The 21706-nt window shown below is 35.6% G+C and overlaps 1 protein-coding gene across 1 annotated transcript in view; it reads right to left on the minus strand.

Moving 5' to 3' along the window:
• The window catches only part of pdgfrb (platelet-derived growth factor receptor, beta polypeptide), a 34355-nt gene extending 14149 nt beyond the window's left edge, over window positions 1–20206 (minus strand). Inside the window, exons 1-6 of the mRNA XM_046859257.1 lie at window positions 19952–20206; window positions 6315–6408; window positions 4180–4470; window positions 3094–3351; window positions 1626–1756; window positions 7–175 (exon numbers count right to left, since the gene is read on the minus strand). Coding sequence (XP_046715213.1) covers window positions 7–175; window positions 1626–1756; window positions 3094–3351; window positions 4180–4470; window positions 6315–6363 — 898 coding nt within the window. The 5' untranslated portion in view covers window positions 6364–6408; window positions 19952–20206. The remainder of the gene's footprint in view (window positions 1–6; window positions 176–1625; window positions 1757–3093; window positions 3352–4179; window positions 4471–6314; window positions 6409–19951) is intronic.
• Between the last annotated feature and the right edge of the window lie 1500 nt (window positions 20207–21706).

Consider the following 21706-nt stretch of genomic DNA (forward strand, 5'->3'; position numbering starts at 1 on the left):
TCTTACCCAACACAGTGATGTCGATACTAATAGATGCACGTTGGTTGCCCACGCTCTCTTGAACATGGCATATGTATTGTCCAGTGTGCGCCAGAGTGGTCTGGGAAATGTTCAGGAACGAGCGCATGCTCATGGTCGCTGAGATTATGTCTGTCAAGATTTCCACATCTCCATCCTATGGTTAAACACGTAACCAAAATGTCAAAAAGATTCACCAGGTAAGAATTAGTCATGCATAGCTAATGCATTATGGGACATTTGAAAGCTGTGTATCATTGATATTTTGCATTAAAAGGAATTGAGTTTTATAAATTAGTTTTATGCTATTTTTGCACGTTTGTGTTATGAAGCTCATATAAATTACTTTTAGATAAGTCAGAGTTTTGATTTAAACAAGAAATCACATTAGCCTCTGACTAATCCACTGCAGCTGTGCTCTGTGACAAACATTACATTCATCTCAAGTTCCAATGCAGTCATACTGCTTTATATTCATTTGTTATAATTATTTATAAACATGCATTAGGCTTATACAGTGTAGATTGCTAGCAAATTGCATTTCAACCCCAATACCTTTAAGTTTTAAAAAATAAGATCTGTCCTACTGAATTATCAGTAGGAAATTATCAATAAAATCATAAAACACATTTAAAAATGTATATAATTATGAGAATTATTTATAATAATAATAATTAATGATTTTAAAAAGTTTAATCTGTTAATCTGTTAATAATTTAGAATGATGTGATGACGTGGTGTGGGTGATTTTAAATAGCATAATACAAATGCTTTATTTCTATATACTGTATGGCCTTTTCTGTAATAATTCTAAATGATGTAAATAGTACCTAAAGAAAGCAGTATGAGACATGCGATAAGTGAATTTATAGATAATTATATCTGGCCTTCATATAATGTGCTACTTAAGATTAAATCTAATGTGACTTGGTTGAACATTCACTGTTTGAAGGAGATGAGGCTTGCGATTATTACTTAAGTGTGGCATCCCCTTTAATTAGGTGGAAGCTTCATTGATTTGTTGTTTAAGACCTAGAAATCGCATGTCTAATCTAGAGATTAAGAAGAACAAATAGAAGGCAAAAACTCTGCAACAATTAAAGCTTTTAACTAGATTTAAAGGGCAACATGAATCTAATCGAACACAACTCTCATTGCACTTAATGCACTTCTTTAGAGCCATACAATACATGCATTCTTCTAATCAGCAAAGCAAACTGAAAAGCACAACGCTTTGATTATATATAAAATGCGACTTATATTTTCTGATAACCATCAAAGACCCACAACACCATGAATCATGCTATTCACATTAATAGCTTGACAGCTTCCTGCTAATAATGTTGAGCAGTGTAAATCCTAGCATAGCCTTCAGCATTTAGTTATTTTCTCCTCAGCATTCTCCTCCCTCTACTCCTATATGTTTCTGTCTTCCTACAGCAGATTCAAATCTTTAAGAAAAATGTGTTATCCATTGAAGATTCTCAGGGATTAGGTGTGGAAGAACATCTTGAGATAATTTGGACTGTAAATTTTTTTTTTTCCTTGAGGGGTCATGGAGCTGGAAGAAAAATGAGATGGGGCAGTTTATTTTTCAGCCCACTCACATCTTTGTTCGGGAAGTCCCAGGAGAAGAAGACAAGCTCAACTCCGTGGGCCGTGCAGTTGACGCTGAGCGGCTCGCCTTGTTTCAGCACCGTCTTAGAAGCATTGATGTGGGTGTCCAGTGCCTCAGGAACTGTGGCCATGTGAACAAGAGGTACAGAGACACACATTACAAGCATTGTTTGAAGACTGTGGAAAGGGAACATCAATACAAAAGAAATGTTGGGAAAACAAAGTGGACAGATGTTGTGCAAATGTGAAGATATTGTTTTTCTTCCAACACAGAGATAAGTACTCATGGTACTCATGACCTGTTGTGTTTAGAAGAACTAATAAACAGAATTGCTAAAATAATGTAGTGTGCACTTTTTGCTCAGTCTCAGCACTGTGCTCATTTTCTGAGGTGGTCTGAAATGAGTCAGACTTAAACTCTAATCTATGTTCATTTATCATCTTATTACAGGACAAAGATCATGTACATCTTAAATAGATGACAATGTGACTTGATCGGTAAGTGTTCCATTTGCAAACTATACCTACCTTTTCCGGTTTGTCTGAAATGTTGTGTTTTTGGATTTGTTAACACGCTTCTGTATTTGTTATTTAGTTTTTTGTTTTTGGATTTGTTCATTTGTTTTCAGATTTGTTCATTTGTTTTTGCATTTGTTATTTTGTTTTCGGATTTGTTTATTGGTTTTTGGATTTGTAAATTTGTTTCTGGATTTGTTATTTTGTTTTCAGGATTTGTTAATGTGTTTTGCACTTCTCAGCCACCGTAGGTTGATCTTAAAGTCAGTAAAACAGCACGTTTTTACTTTAGTCCTTAGCACTGTGTTCTGTTATTTAGCTCTATGTTGTTTGATGTAGCTTTATCTTGTTTTATGTCGCACAACATTCTGGAGAAATGTTTAATTTCACTGTGTACTGGCTCAGCTATATATATGGTTAAAATGACAATAAAAGCTTGATTTGACTTGTTCATAAATTTACCTTAAAAAAACATTAATGAGTTACACATATTAAGTTATTAAAACTTAATTTCGAGAGTTTTCATTTGTTATAGACACCAGTTTAAAATGAAAAATTAGGTACTGATGTAGGTGAGTTGAAGAGGGCTAGAGGGCAATCAGTGTTCCAATTCATCTCAGAGGTGTTCAGTAAGGTTTAGGTCAAGGCCCTCTATCAGGCCACTCATGATCTTCCACTCCAACCCATGTAAACCATATTACATATTCAATATTCAAATAAATATGAATATCTATCTCTCTCTCTCTCTCTCTCTCTCTCTCTCTCTCTCTCTCTCTCTCTCTCTCTCTCTCTCTCTATATATATATATATATATATATATATATATATATATATATATATATATATATATATATATATTTTTTTTTTTTATTGTATTATAAGGAAGACTTATAAACAATGAAATAAACAGTTTTCATGTCCTTTATTGCCATATGCACTTACCAATGATACTGAAGACATAAAATGATTCTGTCCACTTTTCCTCTCCATTCAATTCTCCTCTGCATTTGTAAATCTTGTCTTCCAGTATTCCTGTGAAGCCACTCGTCGGTGAATATTTGCCTGCCACTTGGCTCCCACTCTCTTTTTCAAAGAGTGTTACATTTATTTTTGGGTCTGTCACCAGACATGGTACTGTCCCTTCATCGCGTGTTTTAGTGATTGCATGAAAGTCGTTCTCCAAAAACCAGTTGTCTGGGTCTGAAATGAGGGAACAGAATAGAAAACGTTTTTGTAATAAAGGAATATTACATGCTGTATAAAAAGGATTGTTGTAATTGAGCTTATGTGGTGAAAATTCAACATAAATTCAACGTCAGAGACTCCAAATGATGCTACTGCCATCAATGATTGGGAGACAAGGGAGTAAAATTGGCCTTGCTCCTTAAGTGGGAGAGATGCCAATCACAGCAATACTAGCAAATCACAGATGCCTGTGAGCTTATGAATGTGGAAGATGGCAAAAGAGGTCTACTGTATGTGGGCCAGAGAATATGCAGCACTGAGAAATGATGCTGATGGTTGCTTCATGTGTATTATAGAAAGCATGTGTTAACCTGTTGCCTCATTAGAAGTTACATGCCTGAAGAGAACCGGATAGTTGGGTGGAAATTAGTGACCAATTTTAGGATCCCCAAAATGTTTAGATGTGCTGCAAATATGTTAAAATATGTATATATACATACATTATACTCAATTATCCATCAAATTAATATAAACATAAATTACTACGATTACAATCTCGGTCTGATACATAAAGAGAAAGAGTGAGTAAAAGAGAGAGTAATGAAGTAAAAAAAAATACTTATTTACAAATTATGTACAAGGATGAAAAACACCACTGGAAAGTGTGTGTGAAGTGTCATATCTAGTACCTTACATGTATCTATGTAGAGTATAATTCCATGGTCTCAATTAAGAATATGTTATTTAAAAAATATATTTTTATATTATTTATATATAATTAAATGTTTGAATGTAATATTGTTTATGTATCATCAGTGAATGTGCAAATGCTTTGCTTCTCACCAGGCACATAGACAGTCACCTCTCTGCTTTCCGCTGAACCATTCTCAGAGCACACATACACTCCTGTGTCTCTCCATGTCACATTCGCCAGGTGGAGAACGCTCGAGGTGCGTGATCGGTTCTCTGTTCTGATCTGATGTTCCCTCTCATCTCTTTTGTAGTGCCAGGAGACAGGCGCCCAGCCAGAACAGGTAATGGAGATAGAGGTATTAGCGAGCAGGATTAATTCTTTCGTGCTGGGGTTCAGTTCAAGACCAGAACCAGCTGAACACAGCAGGAGGATCAGGAGGGCTTCAGATCACAAACAACAACATTGACATTATTAGGCTATGCTGTCAACATTTGGTCAAATAAAGAGTATTCTTTGTTATCTTCAATCCTGCAAAACCTTATCTTCAATATTTTAACATTGAGTATTTAAGGGATGACAAAATCTGGTACAGTAATTTCATTCTGGCATATTCTGTGAAATATCATATATTTTATTATTTTCCAACATTCAAAGGTTTCTTTTTAATGGTTTTTCCATTAAATTAGTAACAGAGTTGATAAATAAACAAAAAAACTACTATTCATTAGCCGCTACTAATAACCTAGACATTACTAGTGAGAAAGTACTGATTTACAGTACGTAATATAAATCTTTTTACTTTCACTTTCAATCTATAATTTGGCTAATAGGCTTGCACTTTCACAAATGACATGACAGTCCCAATATCTTTGGGGGAAAAAATGAGAGAATTTGCATTTTATCATAATTATTAGAAATATTTGATAATGCAATATTCTGTTGAACCTGAAGATTTACTTTAAGTTTTACATTTGGAGTGAATGGGCTTAGTGTAACTGTGTGTGAATGTTTTTTTGTAGCCTACAATGGAAGAATGTTTTAACAAACCATTTGCAAAAAGGTTTTAAAAAAAGTCTTCAAGAGTCCTGAATCAAGGAAAGGTTTTTATTTTTCAGATTTTGCATTCCTGAGGAATCAAAGAAATAATTTCAACATCTGGATCAGTCATCTGACATTCAGATGGATGCACATTTAGTTGTTAAGGAACATAAGCAAAATAGAAATAAACTATAAACCAAGAATAAATGAAAAGAAACTAAATGAATATATGAATTATGTAAGCAGTTCAAAATGGAATTTATTTTCTGTGCTCACAGTGTTGATTTTTCCTGACAGGTGACATTTGCTTTCAATCACCCATTGGTAATGAACCTCTGATGTAACATGAAAAAGCAATTGAGCAAAATTTCCATTTGTTTCCGTTTGCAAATGCTGGCATTCATTAAAACGCCCACAGAAACACTCATCTGAGTCTCTGAGGTTAATTGAACTACTCGCAAGGCAAAAAAACATTTTGGATTTGTTATGGGGGTTATTTGTTCAATATTGACTTAGGCATTAATGCACAATATTGTACAGCCATAATGCATCATATGCTCTTTGTGGTAAGCATGTATTTAAGATGTGGAATAGGATTGTACTATTTATGTTCTAATTTTCTCTGCACTTGTGGGGATTTGATACTACTGTCAAACTGTTATTCTTTTGCAAATGTTTTAAAAATTTCAGTAGTTAATATTTCTAGGGCTCTAAATGTGCTTTGTTTCAAATCTTTGTGCATGAGGTGTTCTTTTAGTATGTTAGATTTAGCTACAAAAACCTTTTAGTATGTTAGATTTAGCTACAAAAACCTTTTAGTATGTTAGATTTAGCTACAAAAACTTATAGTATATTAGATTTAGTTATAAAACTTTCAGTATGTAAGAGTTAGCTACAAAAACCTTTAGTCTGTTGAAATTAGCTACAAAAACCTTTAGTACTGTATGTTAGATTTAGCAAAAAAATATTTTAGTATGTAGGAGTTAGCTACAAAAACCTTTAGTATGTTAGAGTTAGCTAGAAAACAAATTTAGTATGTAGGAGCTAGCTACAAAAACTTAGTATGATAATATGTATCCAAAATAAGTAGCTTAACTTACTAAAATATTTGTTTAATAATTATCAATATAGTTTGTGTAAATTAAAAAAAGGATATTCAGATATTTAAATGTCTAAAATGTCAGGGATTCATTGCAGTTACACATCCATATGTATAAACCATCTCAGTCTGAATTTAGTCTCTTACCTGTTATTAAGGGTGCCAGTGAGAGAAGGCCGACATGGATTCTCTGCATAGTGGCTGATTGGTGTCGTCTTTTTCTGCAAACAACTCTTCACCCCTTGCAAATAAAAAAAAACAAACAAAAAAAAAGTATAAAGTCCAGCATTTCCTGAATGCTTTAGACAGGGTCATCCTACCTAAAGGGAGGTATTTATTCTTAATAGCACATAAATATTCGAACAGCAGTGCTTTAAAAGCATCAGCAAAAACCTAATGGTTCTCATCTTCCTTCATTTTCATCAAGTCACCAAATTGTTCCGTGCTGATCCAAGCAGAGATATGAGCACACAGAGAAATCCAGTCCAATCCTAACTCCATTACACTCATGGGACTATGCTTAATTCAATTACCTTCAGCATTGTTTTATATTTCTCTATCGTGAACCGATAGCACTGTAAACTGATAAATTATAGCAATGAATGTTTCCTTTAGCAGGCATTAAATGCATGAAGCACAGGAAAGATCAAGCATGAACAGGTTTACATCAGCACAGGACACAGAGTGAATGAGCTGCCTTGTTCATTCAGAGTAAATGTGAAAGCAGCAGTCCTGAAAAAAGCTTGGTTACATCACTCATCACCTGTTTAAAGAAATAAACATTAGTGTTTTGTAGATATGGGCGATTAGTGACAACAGTGATCCTGTTCTTGTTTAGATTTATATAACGGTCACTGAGAGAGAGAGGTCAAAGGTGAGAAAGGTCAGGAGTGTCAGTAAGTAAAACTGGCATTAAGAGAGAGAGAAAGAGAGGGGAAATTGATCTGAGATATTTTTTCAACTTTGAACAAAAGTGGTTGTGGTTCAATTGTTTAATTTCCTACAAATGAAGTTGTAAGAAAAGGTGTTAATGATTAACATTGAAGCAGCACTTTAGTCATTTTGGTCTGTCCATTTGCTATCTGTACACTGCTCAAATAGAAATCGTTTATGCTAACACCACCACCAGCACCACTCTGCTTAACATGTTGTAGATCGCTAAGATCAGCCGAGTCTCTGTTTCAATTCAACGATAACCGCACTAGTATCACCACGTGCGACATCATCACGGCATCAAACCACTAATTTTTACCAGAATTGAAAATACATTACAAAACCTGCCAATAACTTGGCACTAGAATTGCTAAAAAAAAATCATTAATATTTTGATAAAAAACATATTTGATGTGTTTCACGGTGTTTTTGCCTTTAAGTCTTAAAGTCTCAAGTTGTGTGAGTTTATGAGTTTACTAGCGAAGGAGTAATCAGAAAAAGAGAGGCATGACTCTTGTGGGTGGAAAGAGATGAAGAAATAAAGGGTGGGGGATTGATGAGGTCTGGAAATAGTTAGAGCTGAAACGCAAGCCCGGACGAGGGTGGGAAAACCAGCGAAGGCGGAAGAACTGGAGGAGGTGGAGGACAAAAAAACTGGAGGAGGAATCAAACAAAAATGGGGGTTAGTAAAAAAAGAGCTGACTATTACGTCACGGAAATGTTCTTGTTACAGATACAGCAATTTAATAAACGGCTATTTTTACAGCAAAGCTGGCAAAAAAAACTAAAAACTGACCCATAGCTGGCTCTTAGTCTGGTTGTTGTAATGCATATTGGAGATATGAGCACAGTAATAGTCCTTGCCTAAGAGCACAATGACCCTCAGTGGTGAGTAAGTGCTGCGGTAAAAAGTTCAGCGTATTAGTACTGCATGCGTTTATTTCAATGTCTTTAAACTTCTGGATAAACTAATAAGCAGCGAGGCATCTGGGACAAGAAGAATAAGTATCTGATTGCTTCTCAATGGCTCAAGAACAAATGACTCAATGGACTGCTATTTGGTTGTAATCTACATTTTTAGCTCTACATAGTTGTATTATTGATCACATCCTGTACCGCCATTAATAATTACCAAAAGGAGAGTCACTTTTCTGTTTTATTAATTAATTATATAAACCCATTATAAGTTGTCTAAATATTTAAGGTGTTATAATAAGTAATGGTAACCATATGTTGTCCTTTTTTCTATCATATCTTTGTACAAAGCTGACAATACATATTGTATCGTAGAATTTTGTATATTATTGCACTCCCCTTAAATATACTTTCATTTTAAAACTGGCGTTTGCTCTGCAAACAAATCATGAATATGGGAATATTGGAGAATTTATTTGCCTGGTGGTTTAGTTAATAATTGTGACATTTTCACCCCTCATTTAACCATCAAATGCACAGGAAATAGTGTGGGTTTTTAATAGCTTTTAAAAAACGAGGTGAAACTTCATTAAGTCAGGAATGAAAACACCCACACACACACTTCTCTGGGACTATTACCTAAAACACTACTCTGGGATGTTCACTTCATAAAAATGCTACTAGTCCCTCACTGGAATAGAAATAAACACGCAAAAGGAAGCAGGACTTGCGTTATAATTATTTTAAGGCAGGGGGTTTGCAGGCCATGTTCCCAGAATAAGACTGAGTTCCTTTCCCATGGTCTCTGATACACATGGGACAAGGCAGAGAGCATGCAGGCCCTTTAGGGTCATGCTTACAGTAAGGACAGCACCCGGGAACACTTAGCCCGACGGGAAACTGTAAATCATCATCAGTATAATCATTAACATAGATCCTCATTGTTAATTATAATAAACTTGCCCTTAATAAACATTAACAATTTAACTGTATTATTTTTTAGGTGTAAAACGTCTTTAAAAAAAATGAAAATTGGAATGTAGAAATTAAGATGTAAAACGTTTTTCCACTAGGACTTTTATCAAGAAGTGACAAGAAATCAAAACAAGTGAAATGCAAAAAACATTATGTATGAAAGCAGACTAAACTTCAGCAACTATATTTGCTGTGAAGCAACAACCCAACCACAGTCTTAGATTGAAGTGGGTTTGGAAAAGCAGGGAGAAATAATGGTTGGCTGAAAACAAATGAATAAGGTGCCATGTTCACTGCCAAGTGGTAAAGGCAACGGAAATGAAAAGCACTCTGAATAGATTCCTTTGATAGAAAAAAGAAAGAGAAAGAGAGCAGTAATGAAAGAAAGAGACAAAAGGAGAGTGCAATAGAGAGAAATAAAGGGAATGAAAAAAGTGAGGAGAAACCAGGGGGTATTATGTAGGCATGGTGAAGATTGTAGGCTGAATTTGACGTCAATTTCAGGAAGTGGTCTATGGATGTGCACAGATTTTCCCCACTCACGTTTGTAGATCTGTCTAAAGCCAAAAGTGTAACCATAGCCAACTGGCTAACCTGTATGAGTGGCTTTCACAAAGCAGCTGACAGGAGCTGGCATAAATCTAAAGACACACATTCAAAACAGAGGGCAAGTTTTAAAGGACCACTAACCGTGATATTTAAAAAAAAAAAAAAAAGTCTATGAAAAAAAAATACAATAATTAATATGCTTGCTGTTAAGTAGCATGTCCATGATATAATGAGAGTTACTTCACTAGCCTCAGTAAACATGCCAGGGTCTATGACTGTACATGAATATTCACCTCAAAAATGCAACCATGAACTTCAGCTGCTAGTCTAGGATTTCTATGATTTTTATTTCTATTCTAAGAATTTGTTAAATTAAACTTTCCTTTCAACAACAATATTTAGCTAGTTTTCCTAGCCTAAGGTGCTAGTTAACTAGCCTGGTTTGATACAGGTAGACACAAATTATTAAATTTCTGTAACTGTTTTGATTTCATTTTTAATTCAAATAAACTAAATTTTGTCAAAATAAACCACAAAAGTGAATTTGTCACTAACATTAGCTAGGTTCATTAACAAGCAGCTTAGTTCACAGGTACTGCAGGTAATATTGTGCAGGTACATATGAAGCTTTAGAGCTTATTTTGTTCGTATTATAAACTGAAACCATACAGAACTCCCAGGAAAAGGTGTGAATTGTTTTGGGGGTAATGTGAAAAATTGGGGTAAAATGAGACATCTACATACTGTAACTGAAATCAGTCATCTTAAGAGATTTTAAAAGCCTATTTTAGAAGTCTTTCTTTTTTCAGTTTAGGGATATGAGGTTTTAAAATCAACTCATATTTATAATGTAATGCGAGCAGAAACAGTACGTATAGCAGCACTCTTGTATAGCAGTGTTTGCTTTTCCGGTGAAATATTAAAAACAGAGACACTAGCAATTAAATGTATGTGTGTGTGTTTGTGTGTGTGTGTGTGTGTTTGTGTGTGTGTGTATATATGTGCTGATGGGAATCTCTTGCCTACTTGACCCTTCCCACCATCCTGGTCCCTGACTAACACAATCAAACGTAACACATCAACTGTTTCCCATCATTCCCACAAAGCATCACACCGCTTGAAGATATGCTGTGTATATATGTGTGTGCGTGTGTGTCTATGTGAAACCTTTTACACTCTGCTCAACTGCTCTGGTGCTGTTGTCCACTCCTATGGGATTATCTTTATATACATCAGTTTGTTTTACTTAAACATCTGGCAATGATGTTCTCTCCTGATGTGTTCACTCTGTTTTGGGAAAGAACGGAGTGTGTGTAAGGGGGAGTCATTTTAGCATATAAAGGTCTCCAAAGGAAAAAAAAACATGACATCTTTGAGTCAAGAGAAAAGAAACAGACAGAGAGAGAGAAAGAGAGAGAAGTTGTATCGTTTTTTTTTTCCTTCACACACAGCTGGAGAGCTTTAACTTCCTGTGAGAAACATGTGTAAGAGACAAACGTGGAGTGCAGCCACAACCATCGCTGAACACTCACACACCCACACGCATGCTAAACACACACATGCTGTGTAAAAATGGAACCTGAAAATTCCCGTCTGACACACTGAAATTGTTAGCCACATGCATTTGTCTTTGGGTAACAATTTATTTGTTCCCAGAAATTCAGCATGTGGACACTTATGTACCTTTGGGAACTTACTGAAGTTTGCATTTACCCAAAACGGCGGTCATTTATAGCAATGACTGGCTTTTTTGTAGTGCCAACAACAACAAAAAAAACGCTTGAATGCACTTTTAGAATGGTGATAGGGTTATGTTGTGTTTGGAAAAAAGTCTTCGCCTTTTTTTTTTCACTGTATGCTTATTAATCACCCAAAACTAGATCAGTTATCTCCTTAAGAAACAACTAAAACATTCATACTGACAACAACAACATCGCAGTATTGTTATTTTAACATGAACATGACATTTATGAAAGTAAAAATTCGACATCTTACACATTTCCTTTATACAGAGAGATTAATGTTTATCTCTTTACACAACTGAGCATCCTAAAATTATATCATTTCTATATGAGAAGCTTCATTGCAGATGCTTCACGTAAATAAAATAAATGTATGCGTAATTGTTGATATAGTGAAGGTTTCTGTTCTCTTTATTCATGGAAGAAGTCTCCAGTGTTAATGACTAATATCCAGAAGTAAAGCAGATCCTGGATAAAAAAATTCTGGTTTGAAGAACTTTAGAGGTTTGTCTTTAATAAATATATAGGTTAGCATTGGCAAATATATGTGGTATGAGAGAATAAATATCTTAGGACCTGCTTTTATAGAAAACCCCTTTATTGATCAATTTCCTTCAATGTCACATCCAATTGCTGTTATACTTTAGTTACATTACAATTAATTGCTGACAAATATAAAGAAACTAAAACCACATTGTAATCATAGTATCTACTGGTGTTGCATATTGTGAAGCAGTTTTGTATCTCCAACAGTACTGTTAGTTTCACCTTGTGTGCCAGTAGTCTCTGTTGATGTTAGTTGCTTCAGTTTTTAGATAACACAGCTGAACCCATTGGCCTGTAGAAAGGACAGTTTCAGTTTTGTGTTGCTAAGTGTCCTGGAATATCCTTCAACCAACAATGCCCTTTGATTGATAGTTTCATTGGTGCGTTTAACTCAGTGAGCTGAAAGATCTTTTACATAATGTATACATTGTAAAGCAATAATCTGGAAGCACTGCTGCACTGACTCACACTTGACTCAAAGGCAATCCTTTCTCAAACCAATGAACCTGGGACTCATTCCTGCTGACAAAAGCAGCATTCAGCAAAATGAATTGTAATCCTGTGAGAGCTGCATCTACTTAAAGTGCTGTATCTATCAAAAACAATGATGTCCCAGTGATTATGTGTGTAAATACATATAGAATAAATCATCTGCAGAGCTCTATAGCATGCAGACCATAATCCTAATGAGGCTGAAATGTAAGAAGAAGCTGTTGGTGTCCAAATCTAAAAAGAGTGGCAACCTGCCAAAAAACCTGCAAAGCGCACACACACACTGGCTTTTTCTATGCCCCCCTTCCTGCAATCATTAGCCATTTATACATGACAGGGCTAAAACAAGTGTCTGTTGCCCCTAACAATACAAAATATTGGCATCGCTTGTGGGAAAACTGATCTACTATGTTCCTGTCAAAACAAACTTTTTTTCACCCCTCCGTTCCCCTGAGACAAGACTTCTGCTATCTTGAAAGCTCTCTGGACAGCCCTGGCCCTTCCCCCACAAGAACTTCAAACCATGTCAACTCCATCACTGACCCAAAACATTAGCAAAAATGAAAATCACACTATTAGCAGCTCTCAAATTCACAACAAAGAGCACAAAAATGTTTCAATTGTGTCATGGTTTAAAGTTATTATATGATATGTTATGATATATTATATAAGCAAGTTATTATATGATAAAAAAAAAATATTATATGATAAATTATGGAATAATATATACCATGTAATATTTTTATTTGCTTTCACATATGCACTATTTACATACCAAGCCACAGAGATATATCTGAAGAGGCTTGATAAGCATCTCCAATTTCTTTCTCAAATAAACAGATTTGTAAACTATTTTAAAGGAAAAAGCAGGAGATGCCTTGAGTACATTCCAAACATAGTTTCCCACTGGCAGGAAGATTTGAAGCTCTGGCATATATTTTGTTTATTTTTTATTCTGTTTCACAAAATGATAAGACCCTCAGTGTTAATGCATGATTCAACAAAAAGACCTGCATCATCTGTAAAAAAAAAAACATATCAGTCTTAAGCAAGCAGTTACATGTACATAAACAATGTATTATTGTTTTAGGTCATAGTAGACAACACAACAATCTCCAAACATATAAGTGCTTGAGAAAAGTTTGTTTTTGAGACATGACAAAGCACACCAAAAACCAGCTGTACCCACTAGCAACGGAAACAACAACAAGAACACAGCATGACATCAACATTTTAATCAGAACATGAAGTAATCAGGGAAAAAAAGTTTGTTCACTCAAGGGAAGAGAATGAAGGGCTTTTCATGGCATGGGTTTTGGTTTGGTCTCTGTCATACAGAATTCCTGCACTGTTTTTTCAATAATACATGGCTTACCAAGCTCTTCAAAATTAATTAAATCATGGATAGGTTACATGAATAGCATACCAAATGAAGGGTGCTGACTGGCAATTCCAATAATTCAGCTATTTTTACAGGTTAAATCCAATTAGATTAGGTTCAACTATCCAAGCAAATGTTACAGAAATATTGTTTTCCAGATGCTACCACTTTGCAGAACTGATAACTGCTGAACTCAATGTGATGGTTAAGATAAGATAAGATAAGATAAGATAAACCTTTATTTGTCCCACAGTGGGGAAATTTCTATGTTACAGCAGCAAGACAAAGAAATAAAAATAGATGCAAATATATAAAAAAGAATAATAAAAAAGAATATACAAAAATAAAAACAGAGAAATAAAAACAAATAATAATAATAATAATAATAATAATAATAATAATAACAAACAAAGAAATAAAAATAAATGCAAATATATGAAAAAGAATATACATATACTACAATAACAGTATATACAAGTATATATAAGTATATATAAGACCTCTGGCATGGAAACACTCATTTAACCTGCAGAAAGTAGTGTGTGGTAGACCACAGTTATCAACTACCATTGGCTACGGACCTTCCTGGTGTTAAGAGTTCAGTGCCTCCAAGGGATTTAAATAAAGCACTATTCATTTCTGGACATATGTTTGCAAGGAGGAAGTGATCTCTGAATACATCCTTACAAACACTAGTTTTGCATACATAACAGCTTTTTGTAAATTTCGAGACTGTGCTTGTACTAGCATGAATGTAGGAAGATCTGAACACCCCAGAAGTGTTTTTGACAACTTCATTAAAAAATTATATCGTGTTATATTTTATTTATTTTGCAATTTCAGTCATACTTTTTACGGGGAATAGAAGTAGGTGCTTCTTTGGGGTGTTTTAATGATGAAGAAAAAGCTTAAGACCTCGTTTTCTCACATATTATAACATTTTTCTAGTTATGAATGTTATTCAAATTCTTTTTAGATGCTTTTATACATATTTCAGACAGATCATTCATGCATGAAAGCAATAGGAAATATTTTCACATTTGGTTTATTTCAGTTTTATAAAAATGCTAGGCAAAATTATCAAGAGTCTGGTTTATTTTGCAATGTGCTCGAGTCTTTCCAAAATAAATAGTCTAACTGACACAGAAGTAAAAGCTAGAGAGATTCATTTGAAACAATTAGAGTATTCCATGTATGTCATGATAACAATATATGTTAATAAACATTGTGACTAGTGACATGCCACTGATGTTTTCTTTAAAATCACTCTTTGTTTATCTGGAATACACACCACTGGTATTATGCCCTCTCCACATATGGAAAAACCTCCGGTTCTGTTTTAAAGATGATAAGCAAGCAGTCCCAATTCATCAAAACAAGTCAAGATGTTTTAACCCAGTAAAGAATTGTGTGGTAAAACAGAGTTTGGGTGTTTTCTAATGTGGCCTCATATCTGCTTGCCTCGAAAGCTTGTTAAGGATGAATTTTTGGCATGAAATGTGTTTGGGAACTATTTAAAATTAAAAGCCCTAAAGCAGTTTAAGTTTAATGGAGTGTCCGTCCCTCCTTATTTAATCAAAACCATATATCTTCATATTTACAGCCACAAGTCACATTTCCTCGCTCTCTGCTCTTGCTGACTGTGCTCAGCTGCTGAGGAGGACAGCAGCGCAGATTAATGTCATCCGAGGATTACAAAATTTCTCGTTTGTGACGAATGCACCGGATGCAGGGGCCCAGGGAACAAACTGCACCCTTAAACCGCTTGCCACATCTGGTCCAAGTGACACCAGTTCCCAGAAAAAATACAGCCCTCAGTTCTTTGTTTATAAAATCACTTCATTAAGACTGATTACATGATCCTGATACAAGGTACTGATCGATTGCATGCAATGTATGTGGGTGTTGTACAATAGGTATAACCTCTAATCCTAAGTGTAATTAACCTTATCTGACAGGAAAACTGTCAAATTTAATGTTCTTTATAGACGGATTTTCCAGAATGCCGTAGGGTTTCAGATTTAAACTTTTTGTCTATTCATTTGTAGAACAATTTCAGCTGGTTTTAAGCTAATTTCTTTACAAACAAATATACATTGAGCTTTAAGAACACCCCCTCACACACTGACCTAAATCCCTTAATCTAAACACCCACCCCCCAATAATCCTGTGAGAACCTCAGCATGCCAGCATTCATCAAAAATGAGTGAGCAAGAAACATATGGACAAAGTATGAGAGGGAGGGAAAGAGGGTGAAAAAATTAACAGCTGAACACAATTATCGCTCTGGCATTAGATCCACTTTTTCCACTTCCACAAATATATCAAGGAAAACAAAGAAAAAATGAGAGATGTGGAAGTCAGGCTTAAGGCATGTCATGGCACTAGATGCAGTTATATATATTGCTTATCTCCAATAGAAAGTCTGATAATATTTTCTTTTACCCCGCGCACTTTTCAGCCTACTTTCTTACAGACAATTTTTTATCCATGCCCCTGTTTGATTTGGACGCAATGCTGAAAAACAGCACAGCTTTAGGCTGATGAGAAAGACGTACTATCACTTTTCAAAGCATATTTTTTTTTGTTCCAGATGGACACATAGCATCGATTTTGGTGCCAATTTACATGCTGCCTGCATAGAGAATGTACATTTTAATATGCTGTGATTAAAATTACTTAAAGACACAAAGAGGAAAGGAGCAGCTTATTCATGTAAAACATGCACAAAAGTTCATATATTTGTATATCATAAACTATAATTGTTACACTTGAAGTTACATAGAATAGTGCAAACTCAAATAACCAACAACTGTGGTGAGTAAAAAATCATTTTAGAGGACAAAACATGACAAACCTCAATGCAGTGCAGAAAACCACATCATGTTCAACCCTTGCCAGCCAAGAGGAATCTGAGGCTACTGTGGGTACAGGCTTGCTAAAACTGTACAGCTGAAGATGAAGGGAAACCAGCAGGTGATATTTATCTGTCATCTGTCTTGTTATTGGATTTGTTTATGAGTTTATGCTTTGTTTATACTCATTTAAATAATTAAAGTATTGATTATATATAATAATTTAAGTATTAATTATACCTAATATATAATAATAAAAGTGCCTAGTCAATTTGCAAGTTTCCAACGTTGAAATACTTGGTTACAGTATTCAAATGTAATGTTTCTAAATTTTTCAATGTCAGCTTTGGATTCTCACATCTTCAGCAACTCGACATTTACAAACACTATAAAAAAAAAAAAAAAGAGTGGCAAATAAGGGATTTGGCTTTGCTTGAGCTAACAGTTTAGTTACAGATATATCTAATTTTGCAAATTGTGTAAACTATTCCAATATCGTCAGCACCATAAAATCTTTTGGAAAAAAATAAAGATAATTAAATCTGGCCGATTTCTGACTAGTTTCTTTCCTTTTAAAACATGACATAGTGTCACACTTGCAAATGAATCACATCTGTCATGATTTAAGCGATATAGATAGTTACAAAGGTATGGTTTAGATTGAGAGCATTCCATCCAAAACCCCACTTTTGTTTCTACTTTTTAAACATCAAGTTATGAAAAAACTGTCAGAAATATATATTAACACACTTATTCACACCAATTTAGACTAGATATTAGACCTACCAGCGTGATTTAGTGAGCTGGGAGAAAAGCATACACACACATGCGCTAGAAACTGCAAAACCCTGTAAGGCAGCAACACTACCTGTTATAGGACTATAATGACACTGAGACTGCAAACTGGGAAACCACTCATGAGGAGTTTTTCTGAAAATCACCAAATCACCAAAAAAATATTTAGGCACGAATGGCACTTATTCACCACCTAGACAAATAAATCAGAAGATTCCAGCAGAACTGATCTGAGTCAAATGTAGACTGCATATGACACAGCAGAGTGCTAGAAGAGCGGGTCAGTGGAGTTGATGGAAAGCACATGGTGTTGTGCAGCGGGCATTGCAGACTGATCTTAATGTGGACCACATGTTTTCATCTACCTGGCATGCAGCACAGCTGGGGGAAGGGGAGGGGGAGCGGAAACAGCTGATGACGCAGAGTTAGCATAACTCCTTTCAGAGACACACTGACAGCGCTTTTAGCATGAGACGTTTTTCCGAATTCAGCATACTACCTCATTCAAGAAGAACTAAGACAGAAAGCAGAAGCAAGTAAAATTAAAGAAAATGACTTCAGACGTTTTTTTTGTTTGATTTGTTTTTCATTTTAGAACTATAGTTCTAAAGAACAAAATATATTGCTCATCCTCAAAAAGTGGTCTATTTTAGTCGTTTTCTTTACAATTCCAACCTTCCACACAAAGTTAATGCTTCTCAATATGAACCAAACCTATCAAGGTTTAGAGTGAAGTTAATGTTAAATGTTTGTATAGTGTAATTTTTGTGTTTTTTATATTTTTTTCTTAGTGATTTGGTGACATATTTGTGGAAACTGTTATACTGTTAAATATTTACAATACTTTGTTTTTATTTAAATTATCACAATGCTTTACATCAAAGATTCTCAATGCAGTGTCCTTCAGGATTTCATAGCCTTGGAGTCTGTAATATATATTTTTTGTTTTGTTATGTTTTTTTTTTACTTACAACATTGGAGATCGCAACCCGTATTTATTACTGAGTTTAATTTCTTTTAAGCCTGTTAGGTTCATCCTGTGGCTTGAATGCATTTAATCCAAGGCTTCACACACAAAACAAGTTGTGTTCTTTTGGTTGAAAGCTTAGGGGAAAAAAGTGTTATTGTTATTGTGGCATGTGGTGAATTCTGAGATGCTTTTCTGCTCTCCATGGTTGTAAGAAATTGTTGTCTGAGTTGTTCTCTGTAGCTTTCCTGTCCACTCAAACCAGTTTTGCCATTTCAAATCGGACTTCCTTTATTGACAAAGTGCCCACTAACAGTGTTTTAATGATTATTACGATATCGTGTATCACAAATCCCTTTGGAATGCACCAATATGATGAAGCCTTAAATTCAATACCAATTCTACAACAGGGAGTCGAAAGAACAGCATGGTCCAGCAAAGGATGTTTTTAGGGGGATATGCATGAAAAAGCATGGCACTGCCAACCTCAAGCCTGGAGAACTAAGACTTCAGGTGCAGAGCATCTGTGCCAAACATCTGTAGTAACGCATACACGACTCACGCTAGCCACGGAGATTAATAAACAAGTAAACAGGAAGAATAACCAACATGGAAAAAGATTTCTGCAGGCAAAAAAGTGCAAAATTAGTTCCTGCTGGACCAGACAGTATAAACACCAGATGTTTTGAAGACAAAATACTGAATAAGGAAGAAAGATTCAGCATCATAGTGAAACTGGCATACATTCATGCAGATCATGTTACAACTCTTAGTACATAGCAGCACAATAGCTATTACTCAATCTCAGGACAAGGAACCAGTTACAACAAGGATCTGTACAAACAATTCATTAGCACCAAAATGGTGCCCCATACAAACTGGACTCAACTGCTGGCCAAACACACTCGCTTAGCGAGAGAGTAAACATCTTAAATTTCTCAGGCACTTCTGTGAAAAGGGGAACATGTGTAACTGCACCCTATTACGTTTACTCACACTGAGTGGCAAAGAGATGGCACATATTTAACACACACAAACAAATACCTGCATCACAAATGATCCCAGCTGTCTAGTGTCCTGGAAAACTGTGGGTTTTCCCAGCTACCAGAAGAAACAAGTTGCCACAACAACACTCATCATATACAAAGGCATTCCAAACAGTTTATTTGTGTGATTAAATGTGTGAATAATCACTGTCATAAAAGAGAACACTGATGCATCAAACAATGACACTCACTCTCTGTCTCTCTCTCTCTCTCTCTCTCTCTCTCTCTCTCTCTCTCTCTCTCTCTCTCTCTTTCTCTAACTTTCTATCTCTCTCTCAAGGGGATGCTATGAGTCAGAGTTCAAAACTAAACTGAAGTTGGGTAGATTGGTGTGAGCTGTCCAGGTTCTTTCAATATTCAGGGCACATCTAAGAGTGTGCTCAGAGTGAACAGTCAGGAAGCCTTTAAGTGTTAATATCTAAATATGTATTTTGCATCTAAAATTTACTCTGTTTCTCTCTCTGGGTACATGCTGCCTGCATAGAGAATGTACATGTCAATATGCTGTGATTAAAATCACTCAGGGACACAAAGAGGAAAGGAGCAGCTTATTCAAAAAATGCACAAAGGAAAGTTCATATTTCTTACCTTAAGCTTTTCAGTTCTCCGAGTCCTGTTCGTGAGTCAGATTCTGGACATGCCTTTGCCTCTATCGGTCTCTCTGTCTTTTCCAGTACTGCTCTCGTTCTCTTTCTCTGTCTCTCTTGCTGTGTTTCTGATTCACTACAGTGCCCTGCCTCTCAGTCTCTCTTCTTACATGTGAGTAACGGTCTCCAATGATGTGGAGCTTTGTACCATGGAGGCTGGGTTAAAACTCTGCTCTGTGCTGACGGAGTGAATGTTTATCGTTTGCACTCCTGAGTCCTGAGGAAAGGGGAGGACCAGACATCTGTTTATTTAGTAAGACGAACACTTAAGCTACCATGATCTAAAACTCTGAAACTGATACTGGTATATTACACTGTTTACACATTTACACATTTTAACGTATTTCACAGAGGGACTAAAACAAACCAAACTGACAGGAGGAGAAAAGATTGAGAGAAAAATAAAGAGAAAATACAATACACACACACACACACACACACACACACACATATATATATATATATATATATATATATATATATATATATATATATATATATATATATATATATATATATTGCAGCTATGCAGCTATTTTAGGAAATATATCTAATATATACTGACCAAAAGGTATTTTGTTCTTAATAAACTAATCTGTTTGAAACACACACACACACACACACACATACACACAGAGAGAGAGAGAGAGAGAGAGAGAGAGAGAGAGAGAGAGAGAGAGAGAGAGTTACCCATGCACACAGGTCTCCTCAGCAACAGAGGTCCATTTTTGTTTCTTTTCCTGAAAACATAAGTGGCAAGATAGTAGAGCCTTCCTTGGATACTGGCAAGTCTAAAAGAAAGAAGAAAAAAGAAAGAGAACAAATCTGAAATGGAAAAAATAACAAAATAAAATCAGCCTGCAAAACTTTTGCTCTGATAGAAATGTGCAAAAGATGGGAGAAAATGAGATGTTTTGATGAAGAGTTTGAAAAGTGCCATACAGTAACTAAAGCAAGCATTTACTCCTCCACACACACACACACACACACACACACACACACACACACACACACACACATTTTCTTTTTTCACTCCTGGATCTTGTCCTGCTTTTGCACTCTCTCCTTCACTCTCTCTTTTTCTTTGTCCTAGGAAGTCAGCAGCCTGAAAATTCATAACAGCATCCAGCAGCTGAGTAAGGACTTTTCTCTTTATTGGAGAGGCCAAAACAGACAGAGAGCAAAAGAGAGGGAGAGAAAGAGAGCTGGCATGCTCACTCCTCTAATTGTGTGAGTAAAAAAACGAGGGCAGTCATGAAAGAGCAGGCAGTAATTAGAGAAGAACGGGGCAGTCACATTGTATTAACACTCCTTGGATCTCTGAACCGTTTTAACCCTTTCATTTTAACCCTTTCATGATCAGTTCATTCTATGCAGCTTGTTTGTTTACCGCAGTCCAAACATGCAAGCACACTGCAGAACAGCTCGGTGATTTGTGCTTTTGCACTGCCTCCGATGGCTGATTGAAGATAAAATGCAGCTGCAGGACAGAGTAAAGGCTGATTGTTAGTGTATGTGCAATGCTGTGGTGATCGGGGTTTAGTTTGCAGTCCCTTACAGTCTGGGGTCCTGACCACGCAGAGGCATGACACAGACACAACAGGACTTATACAATCTCAGTCAAAAAAATAAATATCAATTTGAACCCCGTTCTAAGAACAGTTTGCACTTAGATCTCCATAACCGAACAGCAAAT

Source organism: Silurus meridionalis, chromosome 10 (genome assembly GCF_014805685.1).
Source record: "Silurus meridionalis isolate SWU-2019-XX chromosome 10, ASM1480568v1, whole genome shotgun sequence".
Lineage (NCBI taxonomy): Eukaryota > Metazoa > Chordata > Actinopteri > Siluriformes > Siluridae > Silurus > Silurus meridionalis.